This window comes from Psittacula echo, assembly GCF_963264785.1.
Source record: "Psittacula echo genome assembly, chromosome: 5".
Taxonomy (NCBI): domain Eukaryota; kingdom Metazoa; phylum Chordata; class Aves; order Psittaciformes; family Psittacidae; genus Psittacula; species Psittacula echo.
In genome coordinates this window covers 44684426-44697414 of record NC_137739.1, presented here as the reverse complement: position 1 = coordinate 44697414, position 12989 = coordinate 44684426, and the positions used below count along the sequence as shown (strand labels likewise).

At 36.1% G+C, this 12989-nt stretch overlaps 1 protein-coding gene across 3 annotated transcripts in view; it reads left to right on the top strand.

The window, feature by feature from the left end:
- The window catches only part of CDIN1 (CDAN1 interacting nuclease 1), a 126466-nt gene extending 116603 nt beyond the window's left edge, over positions 1 to 9863 (top strand). For all 3 annotated transcript variants that reach the window (XM_080617471.1, XM_080617473.1, XM_080617474.1), the window contains 2 exons: positions 7012 to 7162; positions 7961 to 9863. In XM_080617471.1, the coding sequence (XP_080473597.1) occupies positions 7012 to 7147 (136 nt within the window). In that variant the 3' untranslated portion in view covers positions 7148 to 7162; positions 7961 to 9863. The remainder of the gene's footprint in view (positions 1 to 7011; positions 7163 to 7960) is intronic.
- The last annotated feature ends 3126 nt before the right edge of the window (positions 9864 to 12989 follow it).

Here is a 12989-nt window from a genome sequence, read left to right as displayed (position 1 = left end):
TCTTAGTGCATCTGCATGCAGTGTCTTAACTGGTAAATACAAAGCACAACTTAAATAGAAGTAGCATAGCTTTAGTAAACTAGTCATCGTATTGCATGTTGCACAATGGAAGGGTATTTCTGCTTTGAACAAGAGCACATTAATGCATCTGTGGTGGTGCATCTAATCGTTGTGCTAACCCTGACTTATAAAGGGCAAATATGTAAATGCAACAACTAATATAGAATATTAGACTCTCTCCTTCAACAAAGAATTTATGAAACTTCAAAAAAAGATGTAGGAAGCTTTCTTATATTGTGCCTATTGTACTTTTCAGATTGAGATTTTTTTGGTTGAGCTTCTTTTGGTTAGTTATGCCCATCATCAAAGTGCCTGAAGTCCCTTTGCCCTGAATTGAGATGGCTAAGTGATGCAAGAATCTTATGTTTCAGGGAAACTTGGATCTATCTGCAAATTACCACTTAAGGTACCTAGAACACTGTCCATTATCTCTTTTTTTAGACAGATACTGGAACTAACTTCCCAGGCAGCTAAAATGCATAGTTTTCCAAAATGTATATCCAAGTGATCTCTGCTAAAGCCAGAGGAAACTTTGGCCAAAGTTCACATGAAACAGTCCAGCAGTGTAAGGATTAGCAATTTCTCTTCTAAAATGGTAATATGAGCACCATGTTAATTTTAAGTGCATCAGTCCAATCCTGCAGTGCAGGCATAGGGGGCACCTGCACAGCACATAAGGGTCTGTCTTCACAGCACAAAATCTCAGTGCCTGATGTGCAAAGCATCTACCTGATTTTGAAGATGCTAAATATAAAAAAGAGAAAATTTTACCTTAAGTACACACAGCCACTTTGAGAATTGAGCTTCTGGAATCCTATTAATAGTAAACAACAGTAGAAGTTAGGACATGAACCAATAAAACTTGAGAAATTCAAAGTTCACTCAAGGCTCTCTTGTCTTAATGATAAGCTGCCTTGAGCCAGTATGTATTTTCTTTCTCACTCACTTCTTCACTTAGAAAGTCATCAGTCTTCACTTAGAAAGCCTTCATCCTTGTAAATCAGTGTAACCTTAATGTTATTTAATCACAGCTTTAAAAAGTTAATTTTCATGAGAACTATATTTAAAAAAAAAAAAAAAACCAAACCTAACTTGTCATTGAGGATTATAAAAATCCTTTATTTGCCAGGGGAACAGTACTCAGATCTGAATGAATAAGTGTAAGTGAAGAATGTGTTTCGACAGTTTGTTTATCAAAAATGTATTATGCAGCTAAAGTTATATTGTATTTATAGTATTTTAATGATGCACAGTTTTTATGCATTCTATTAATATGCATTTTAAAATTCTGCTATGCAAAATTCTAAAATATAGTCTCTTATATCCACATAAATATTGCTTGATTTTTTATTTCTCTAAATGCCAAAATCAATTAAATCATATGCTAAGCCTAATGAAATGCTGCTACTCAACTGATGTCTTAACAATCTCATTGCACAGATGACAGCTAGTATTAAAAAAAAAAGGTCATTAAGATTTAATCATATCCAAGAGAGGTGTGACTATAGAGACAGAGACCTGACACTAGTTTCCATCCACCTTTGCTTCACCTGACAACTCCACATTCCATACCAAATGCACGTAACATCAATATCTGGCATTCATGGAAGCACCTGCCTTTGTCAGCCCAAAAGAAATTCTCACTTTTGAGTCAAAACCTCCTTGGAAATGGGAGTCTCATAGAATATTAATAGACTTTAATATTTTTTCATGTCTTCAGTAAAAATAAGACTTCCCTCAATTACTGTCGTAACATCAAAGCTTAAAGCAGATTAGGTTTAACTTGCTTAATTTTACCTTAAGAAGCATAAATTGGATGCCTGGATCCTTGATACACTATATGCTGCAAACCTTTTTGTGCAAAGCTTGATACACTGCTTGTTAGTGCCATGGACAAGTTTCCTATTATCTTTAAAAGTGTATGATCAGAACTTGTTAAACTTGTTACTAAGTACTGGATTTCTTTTCTTTCAATCAGATTCGGTGAAGTCAAAGAAATAAGGTCCTCTGTAATGCCTTGAAGGCATGTTTTATTTAAATTTGTGTGTGTGTTACTGAATCACAAAAGTGTATGGAGGATTTAAAAAGTGGTGGGGATAATAAAACCCTACAGTTATCTTTAAATTGCCTTCAGAGTTTTAAAAATGCACTGTCTTCATGCACAAATACCTTTATTTGATTTTAAAATTCTATATAAATGAACAGTAGCAGAAATACCTTGTTACAAACTCTTCTGAGCTACTCTTGTGGTAGCTGCTTATATGGAAAATTTCTTGCTAATCAAAGTCACTGTCTGAGCAGCAGCTATTAAATGTTTGCCAAGATACATAATGCTGTGTCATCTGCAGTAGTAAACTGGCCTAGACGTAAGGAAGTTGACTGACTGATGCCAACTGACCTTACTTGAAAATGTGGTCTGCAGTTGTTGCCTACTAGCTTAGCCCTGCAAATATATAAATTCCATCCACCAACACAAATGAGACTTCTACAAGAACACTAAAATAAGTTGTGAGTCCTTAAACAATAAATTTATTAGATATTATAGGAGGGATTAATTATATCTTCAGGGTTCATTAGTATTACAGGTAAAACCAGTTTACTCACAACTGTGATTCAAAGGAACTGTGATAAATGACTTAGAATATAATAATTTATTTGTGAATTTTTGTAATTCCCTTTTCCTGTGAAGTAAGTAGTGATGTGCAAGTGGTAATGCTCTGATTTGTTTGATATTTAAAAAGAAAAACAAGGAAACAAAGCCAGCTTTTTAGCTGGCCCTGTTGATGATCTGACATTAAAAAGCAAGGGACCAGAATGCAGTCCTTTGAAAGTCACATTCAGGCGTGACCTTCAGAATGAAAATCACCAACCAGGTAGTCTGTTATGCTTTTGTATAACAGGAATACTTATCTGAATCTGTTTGATAAAATATTTCCTTAAATACATGCATATTAGAAACAATAATTTATATGCCAGCGTTTCATTGTGAGAGTCTTTTGGAATTAAAATTATTTACATTATGCTGAGATGCATACAGCCCATCCATAACAAATAGACTGAGAATAAATAAAGTGAACATTTAGTTGAAAACAGCTGCAAGATGTTTTACATTTCTGTTCAGTATCGAGCAGTGTGTTGAAAATGCATTTTTCATAAAACCACATGCAAGGCTTTTTGATGGTGAAAAAATCCATTCACAACAGCCACATGTCTAGGTGAATCCTTAGAAGCTAGCATGGACCCCACACAGATATTCTAAAAGAAAAGACATACTAGAAAGTAGTTTCTCTTGAAGTGAAGTAGAATATGTGTGATCCTACTAGACCACTTTGATAAATAAATAAAACTCTTTTTTCTTTTCTAGCACAAAACTGGTTCAACTGGAGGGCAAGTGAAACCCAGATTCACATTTTACTTAGTTTTTTCTTTCCCTATTTTTTTCTTAAGTTACCCTTGACTTACACAAAGATTAATTTTTTTTAGGAAAAAAACATTTGGCTTTGGGTTGTAAAGTAAACGTACGCAACCTGCATGGACAATTTTCACTTGCTGTGTTCTTTATATTCTGAAGGGGGCTTGCCTCTGTATTTCCTATTTATTCAGTTTTTACTGCATGGAATTAACCAAACCTTAGTTACTTGAATTTCTTTTCAGCTCTAAAAAGAAACACCATATAAAAATAAAGTTCTAAAAGTAATAGTTTCACTGGAATAGATAAAACTACAGTTTCATATAACTTTTGGACGCATTCCTTGACACCTAAGCTTTTCAGGGAAAGAGCTAAAGGTGGAGGGAAAAATGCAATTTAAGCTCATTTTTAGGGATTTATGGAACTTTTCTGAGCAAGAACAAAATCCGTAGGAGTCCATAGTTTATTACAATCTAAGCTCGATTTTCATATTAATCTTAAACTTTCTCCTGTGTGTCTTTCATATGAAATGGCATAACCTAGCCTATATTGCATATCACGTCTATATAGTTTTAGAACCATTTGGTGCATTCGACGTGGATTTTTTTCTCCTCCTCAGGGGTAGGGGGTCCCCTTTCCATGGTAATACTAAGTAAGCATTCTGTCGTTTTAGTTTATTCTCCTGTGTAAACCAGGGTTAGTCACTAACTTGTTAAATGTTACCATTGATGCAGAAATCAATTTGAAGCTTTACTTTGTGATTCACAGCATTGTGTTTTGTTCTTCATAGTGTCATATCTGCGCTTTGGAAGGAGTCAAATTAAAAAGGATAGTTCTTCTAGGTTACACTTCCATCCCTCACCCCCTTACACAAAAAGGTTAAGTGTCTTTTCAAATTAAGGCAGCAGTAATTAACCAGGGGTATTGTTTGTGATTTGCCAACTCTGGGTGTTAATGAGAGAGAAATTAGCACTTAGCAGCAGGAGTTCCTGATAGTCAGTGGCAAATGCTTAATGTGCCAACAAGTTAATTTTGATCTTAAGTACTGCACTTAAGTATTTTTAAACAAAAGTATGGTATGTTTTTTATGTGATCATACATACGGGAGGTATGATATAGAGCTATAATAGAAAGAATGGCACAATATAGTGGAAAAAAGTGTAATGTAGGCAGTACCGGGGGAATAGTTTTCCTATATTACAGTCAAAAGCAGGATTGATAGATGTTTTCATGCTAAAGATGTACTTGCTCCTGCAATTGACAGTATGCAGATGTTCTTGTATATAAATTTTATCACCAAATTTGATGATTTCTGAAGGTAATTTTTAAAGCATGAAATATTCCTGAAATAATATGCTTGAGCTGCAATGATTTGTTAGAAAGACATAAATTACACTTTAGGGGCATCTCAAAATACTAATTTTATTTAAAATTTCCTTTTCAAAAAAATAACTTTTCAAATTACATGAGCACAGTGCACATTTGTTTTGTGGTGGATAGGGGATTCAGACTGCCACACAGAGCAAAATGAGCCCTTCAAAACTTGGGTGAGTATTAGTATGAAGATTTTACCCGGCACATGCACTTATAATGACTAAGTATTTGTGGACATTTCATAGCTTCTCCCTTGCATAAAATAGCCCATTAGAAATGTAAGTTCTGCTCCTATCTTCTGGGGGCTTTATCTTTGCTTTTAAAATAGTTTTGGTTAGCACATATGTACATCCCTACCAGATTATTCTTTTATTATGTTTGGTTGATGTGGGAACAGATGCATAGTCTGTGAAATAAACAAAAGTAGGCCCATCCTGCATCAGCAAATTGCAGCCTCTCATAGGAGGCAAGGAGCATCAGTCCTTGGCTTCACTTGCCACTTACTTTTCACTGCTGCTAGGCTAGTTGGCCTCCATAGTGCAGTGCGGTCATGCACATCTTGTCCCCACATGAAGTTGTTGGCCAGCCAGAGAAAACTTAGGAATTGGCTGTAGGCAGCATCATCGTTCCGTATGAGCCACTTCTTAATCTGTGCTTTATTCAATGCTAAACTTGTTTGAATACGTTAAGTAGCGTAACTGGATTTGTCAGAGTTTCAGCCTCTCTCTCCTTCCAAATATCATCCTTCAGTTGCAAAAAACCACATTTGCCTGTGTTGCCTCTGCTGTGCTGAGGAGTAATTTACTTTGCGACTGAACTGCGGCCACTTCTTGGTTGAAGAGTAGTAGCCATAAACCGAAATGTTACAATGCCATGCAGCAGTTTTGGGCTAACAGCTACCGTATCTAATTGAAACTGCAGGAGGAAGCCACAGAGTTTGTTCTTCCTTTGATGCCTGTTCCATTACCTGAGCACATCAAATAGAGTTTTCCCTCCATTCTTGGGAAGAAACCACCCAAATGAAGCTGGTCTGGCACTACGCACGGTTTTGAGTGCTTGTATTGTCTGCTAAGTGGACATTTAGGTTACCGTGCAAGCCTTCTAACACATTTTTATTATAATTAAACATTAATAAAAATCGGCTACCATATTGGTTGAGTCCAGAGCACAGCTCTGCATATAAACCATTGCATGACATTCTATTGAACTTTTTCTTGTACAGACGGTATCTAGCAGCTCATCCTGCACTGTTGTTTTTGGCAAGTTCACTACAGCATATAATAAATCAAGGAAAGAAAAAGCTTTTTGGCCTAATGTTGTACAGACTGCTGTAATGTTAGACTACAGAAAGCAGTTCTGTTTTTAGACATCCTTTTACTAACCCAACATTCATAATTTATGATTTCACTGTAAAATTCCTGCAACACTACACCAAAAGTAGCGCTGCCCTTTAATTAAGTGCTCTCAGTAGGAAAAACGTGAAACTGATGTGCAAAACATATCACAGTATACAGTGATTGATAGTGATTACTTCTTTATGAACCCAGCCTGAAGGTCTGAACTTCCTGATGGGTAAAATGGTCCATGGGGCTACTTCCTGAGATTGCCTAGTGGGGATCAGTCAGAGTTAGCAATATCTGAGGAATTCCTGAAGCGCATTTCAGAGATGTTACAGCAGAAACTTTCTATTTCTTTCTGAATTGTTCTTTACATTAATAATTACCTCATTTAGCAATTGTATTTTAAGGATTCATTGTCATCTTCATGGTAGTATAATTTGCATGAACTGGAACTTGCATAAACCCTTGTATTTTAATGCCTGCATGCCCAAATCTGGAAAAGCAGAGTGCAGGGCAGGAAAGATTTCTGTATGTATCAGAGTTACTGAACGTAACTAAAATTTTCAGTATTTAAAGCATAGGTCTTTTTACTGGTATATGCGGAGTATTCAAAGAAAAAAACCAAAAGTCTGATGTGGATTGTTTGAGCCTCTAAATAGCATTTTTATTTAAGGAACCAGGCATTAATGATATATGTTGATTCGACATTGGTTAAAATTTGAAAATCCAACGGAGGTCCAATACTGTCTGTGTTGGAATAACTAGAGGTAGGAAATTAAATTTCACCTGACACAAGCACATAAGTTAACTTTCCTTTTCGCTTGATAGATTTGGCCCTGGATTAGTCATCTACTGGTATGGATTTATTGAAGAGCTGGACTGCCATCGTGAGCGTGGTATCCTGCTAAAAGACTGCTTTCCTACCGACATTGTGACTCTCCGACACAGCATGGCTCAACGCTGATGTTGGGAGGAAGAGGTAAATCCGGAAGCAATTTTACTTTCCTGCGGTGTAAACTAATGGCAGCATCTGCCCTGAACTTCAGCTGAACTCCTGCTGCCTGCCCTTATGCTACTGCCTCTTTACACAAACATATCAAGAGTTTCTGTTTTGCTTCAGACCTCTGTTGTGATCAGCCAAAAAAGACAGACACAACCCACTCATTATCAGCATTTCTGTCTCTGTCAAACAGCTAGTTTCTAGATACTCATAATCTTTCTTCCTTCCGGATGGCTTCTTCTAGCATTCTAAACAAAGACAAAAATGGAGAGGCTGAAAGGTGCAACTTTCAGTTCTTATGCCTATTAGGGAGTCACCTTTAAAAATAAGTGGCTTTTTATGGTTTAACTCCCAAATTTATTCAGTGCTAGTGATCTGACTGAAACACCTACACTGAAGTGGAAAATTGGTAAAGACTGTTATTCTCGGGCTTAAAACATAATGCAAATCTCATAAAGCTAAAGTGATAAGATGGGATTGTGTAAGTTCTGGCTGTTACAGTAAAGAGCCAGACTTTGAGAGAATAATTGGTATATGTGTTTTGTCACTATCTGATTGCTAAAATCAATAATGGAATACCAAGTTAACAATTAAAAAATAAGTAAGTGGATTTTTGGGGGTGAGGTTTGGGGTTACATTTGTGGGTTTTTGATAAGCAGTTTAACGACTCAAAAATAACTTCTGTTTGTCTTTTCCACCACACCCCCCAGGGAATCTGTGCCTAGGAATTTTTCTTTTAACTGACTTTAAGAAAGGAATCTGTCTTGACCCCTGTAGGTACTGCAACATACAATTTTCTGGCATTCTGAAGTCTGCAAGAACAATGTGCAGGAGCTCTCTGTATGGGTTACTTCTGAAGAATATTACCATCCTGGTGTTCAACAAGAGGAGGAAAAAAAAAAGATGATGAAACCGTGCTTTTTACTGAATCAGTGCCTCAAGACAAATAGACACACAAAGTTTGCCTATAGAAACTGTGCTGAGTAGAGCGTAAGTTTTCTCGGTACTTATGTATACTTGTAAAAGCATTATTTTTCTCTTTGTTGAAACCACCAAGAGCAGAAGAGCATTTTGGTGGGTGCTAGCCCTCCTTAGATTTGAGTGAGTTCAATCTCGCCCTATTTTCGTCCTCATCGCCACTTAGAGGGGCAGTGTTGGGCATCAGGTTTGTGCTCTCAGAGATTTCTTAATAGCAGCTTACAGGGCTGGACACTCTTTAGTACTCTTTTCTTCACTAACTGGCATCTGGGAAAGGACAGAATATTTTTAAAAGGCAGTGAGAGTTTTGTATGTCTGCTCACCATGTTCTGATTTTCAAAGAAGCAGAGGTATGGATTTTGTTGTAGAATTAAAGGTGTGATAACAGTCTTCCTAAAACACAAGTTGATAACCTCTTCCATAAGGAAAGGGTCTTTAAAACATTACAGTACATATTCATCATCTTTTTGCAGCTGAGGTGATACTCTGTGCGCCTGTATGATTTCAAAAATCACATGCAGGCTTTTTATAGTCTCACCTTGACTTAAAAGGGTATTAATCTTATTCCATTTTCTTTCAGCTATAGTTTTCAGATGCATATGCAGTATTTTTATTTTGAACTTTTAGTTCTCATTTTAACAGTTTGCTATGTTTCAGAAAGGAGCTTATCATTTTGACTAATCTTTAATTTTCTGGAAAAAATATCTTTCTTTAGTCTTCCTAGCACTCTGTTCCTTGCTGCAGAGATAAGCTAGTATAGCTCCACTACAGTGAATTATTGGTGCATAGAGATTATTATCCTAGGTTTTAATGTGCTATAGTGGAAAGATTTATTTAAAAAATAAACCTCTTACAGCTGTAATTCATTCCTGTTCGGCAATTTAAGGTATTGTGCTTAGCTTATTTTACTTAACCAGCTTTAAGGATCTGCCCATAAAGATACACAGAAGCAATACCTGCCCGATGCTACACAGGAGCTGCATATAGGATGTTGCTGCCCCTGAGATTGGGGTTTAGGCTAGTGGAATGTGTGAAATCCAGAAGAGAATAAAAAAGAAGGAATAACTGAACATTATTGTAGTAGAAAATTCATAAGTAATGGTTGTTTGAGTGAAATGGGTTTGAAGGGCAAACTGAATTTGTTTTAGCTAGTGCATATGCTTTCTGTTGTATGAAACCATTTAAATCAGCTTTTACAAGATGCACTAATGCTGTTTTTTCTTTTTGAATAAATTAAATTTAGCTGCACAGATGTTGAAAATCCTGCTCAACCTCCATCAAAGCTTTGCTTTGTTTTTACATTAAACAAATTTATGTGGGGACACACAGATAAATCAGGTTAGGCTTGTATTTTTTTGTTTATTTCTCTACCTAATGCCATGACATAACAGGTTGGAAAGCAATACAGCTGTCTTTAAAGCTTTGACCTCATCTTTATATATTGCCCCCTTTAAGCATCTTTGTATTAGAATGAGGATGAAATAAGCCACAAAAGTGTACATACTGTACTAATTTCATTACATGCTATTGAACAAGTTTTGCCACCACAAAAATTATGCTGTGTCACTATTTTAAATGCTGAAAGAACATAGTCCTCTTTTTTTTATCATTTGTTACTTCTATTTGTGTCTTGCAAAAAAACCCTCATTTGCATATTTTTTCTGTTTATCATATGTAAACAGCAACTTCAGTATTAAAGAGGAGAGACTACTGTTTGTGGGTTGCTTGCTAGTTTTGTTTTCTTAAATAATGCTGTAGTCATTAGAACCTTAACATTAAAGCCAAATCCAGTTTTATGGAGTATTCTGTAGAGTCTGCTAATGAATTACGCCTAGCCAGAAAACAGAAGTGTGCATAACGCTGAATGATGTTCACACTGGTATATATAGGCTCACCAAGCATCTGCTCTTACAAGCAGTGTAATAAGGCCTGTTCTGAGCTTTAGGAATTGATGTGATTGTGTTGAACAGGGAAGTAAAATTTCCTTGTAAGGAGAAGCAGCCCAATGGTGGGTCACACTCTAGAATAAAGACAAAACATTTTTTACCATTTCTGTATTCTGGGGACACATTATTAGCATGAGTTTAATGATCTTTCCCTGAAGCCAGCTCAGAGTACAATAAAATTTCCAACCTAAAGCTGAAGAAAAAGGACCAAATGTCTTATTGCTCTTACCTTATTACTATTATATCACATTAATAGCACTGATAGTTTATGAATAATTTTCATCCTGTTTTGTTACATCAGCGCATTCAAAAAGTCTTTCTGTCCTGGTATTTGCTTTTGGATTTCTCCACCCTTTAGACTGCTATTACATAAGACTCTTCATGGCTTTTTTTGTCTGTCTTTAAATCCTCCCCTTTGAATTTTCTATCCTTTTTAACCATTTCACATTTATTTATTCAAGCATCCTCCCTTTTGCCCTTGTTTCCCCTTTGAAGAGTCTGTCCTAAGTTTTCTAGTGACAGCTGCTGTTTCTGATACTTATCTGCATCTGTGCTACCAGAAAATAGGCAAAGCCAGTATAAGGAATATAGCTGTTAGAGCGGTCTCTTTAATTAAGGAGACTTCCTTTCCTCAAGTTCATGCCTTGCTTGTGCAGCACATCTGCAAGGTCTGTTGAAGTCAAAGGTTTAGCTTTCCTCCTGTGCCAAAATCTACTTGTCTCAGAGAGCAAAAGATGGCTAGATCTCAGTTCTCAAACCACAGTTGTTCTGACAAGAGCTTGTACATCCTTACAGGTTGTTCTTCTTTAGCAGAGTTGATTACGACTCCTCGAAGGTCAACAAAAAAAGTAAGCAGAATTGAACTCAATTCTTCCTTTTCCTTCAGCTGAAGTAGTCTCACTGTTTAGCTTCTGAAGGGATCTTCAGCAGTTAAACACTGAACAGTGAGCAGGAATAACTTGTCAGAACCATGCATTTGTTATTTCGAGGATGAGTTATACCTATGCTAAGACAAATGCTGCTCAAGTATTAATTTAATAATATGGATTGAAATAAGAGGCTGCCTGGAAAAAAAACAAACCAAAAAAATCCTCCTATCATGTTATTCCAAGTCACAAAGGGCCATTTGTGATGGATTTGCAGGTTTTTCAGAAATAATCATTTTATTATGTTGACAAAAGAAGAAACCCTCAAGGGCTTGCTCTTTACAGTGGTGTGATAGGAACCTGAAGTGTGCCTGTTGAAAAACGAACTAGCTAACAATGGGAGCTTGGCAGCAACTTCACCATTTATAGAGAAACCGTCTATCTAGTATGATCTGTATAAAATAGACCTCACTTAGGTTAGGGAAAGGTCACAAGTTACACAAAGTTTGGATAGTCTAAATGCATTACTCAAAACTAACTCTCCTGTGTATAGTAAATATTAATTGAATCTGTATTATTAAGAACATGCCAGGATTCAAAAGATTAAATAAGCAAGATGTAATTATGAGCTAAATAATAAACAGAGCAGTTTTAGTTCCCCTTGTGTTTTTCACTTTCCTGCTATTGTTTCATATATGGCTATTATACAAAGAGCAGCTTAGGTCAGCTACTATAAATTATGGGTTTCGTACAATAGTAATCTACCAAAATTATTTCAGAGCTGGATCAAAGAGCTTCAAAAGGCTTTCAAAAGAACTTTTCCACATCATAAAAAGACTTCATTTTTATGCCCTATTTTTATAGGGATTTCTCAATTTAGAGTTGCATCTTACAGTATTCAATTGCTTACATGGATACTATGTTATTGAAAGACACCAGATTTGAATAATTTATTTGCAGCCTCAGTGAGCATGAATTGGTAATATCAAAAACCCTCTTTTTAAATACATTACCTGGCATGTTTTTCAGGCTAGGGTTTTTATCTGATCTAAGAGTGGAGAGATTTCTGTTAAGAAAGCCAGCAAGTTTTCAAGTGAAATTTTATCTTTCTTCCCTTTACAAACATGCAAGTCATATTTGCCAACAATCATTCACATCACTAATTCTGCATAGTGGCTTTTAGCTGGCATCATGTCCCTGTGTAAGATGTTCCCTTGCCCTCACTCCTGGGCAGGCTTTCACCTAATCTGAACAATCACATGTCATCTGCACAGATCCATAGATGTGGCACCGCGATGTCAAAACAAAATGAAATGTCAATGCAAGAGTATGGAGACAAAGTAACAATATTGAAACCATGTCAGTGCACATCTACAGAGACCACGTTACTCTGTCAGTGTGATTTTAGGAAGATCACTTTGAAATGTTAAAGTGAAATGAAACTAAGTCAATTAGGTAATAACAACTGAGGTTCAGGGATTAACTGAGGGCCTAAGGTGAAGCCAGTGACCATTAACCCAAGCTAGTTATTAATTCTCAGAGAAATATCTCCTTATTAGAGAGTTTGGAGGTTTCTTTCCCCTATATTGTATAAATATTTTTTGCTGTTGCCTGTCACAATGACACCACAAAGTGTGGCGTTGAAGGGCAGTACAAGGCATATTAGTGCTAAGTAAAGTTAAGTAAAGCTAAGTAAAGGCAAACAACTTTTTAATATATATATACACATAGACATTTAATAGATTTATCTTGATGTCCAGATGGCTGTCTATAAAGAGACAGTTTTACTATAACGTATTTACCTCTGAGAGCTTGCCAAATTAAAATAAAATTAACACGGAGAAGTATTCATTAGCACGACAACTACTATTTGTATGGCCCAAGTATTCATCGTTAAAATAAAGCAGACATGTAAACTGGTCAGAAAAAACAGCAATATTAAATAGTTATTTTAAAAAAACCTAAAAAGCACAGAGTCAAGGTTGCAAACTTTATGCCAATTCAGGTTTCTACCTA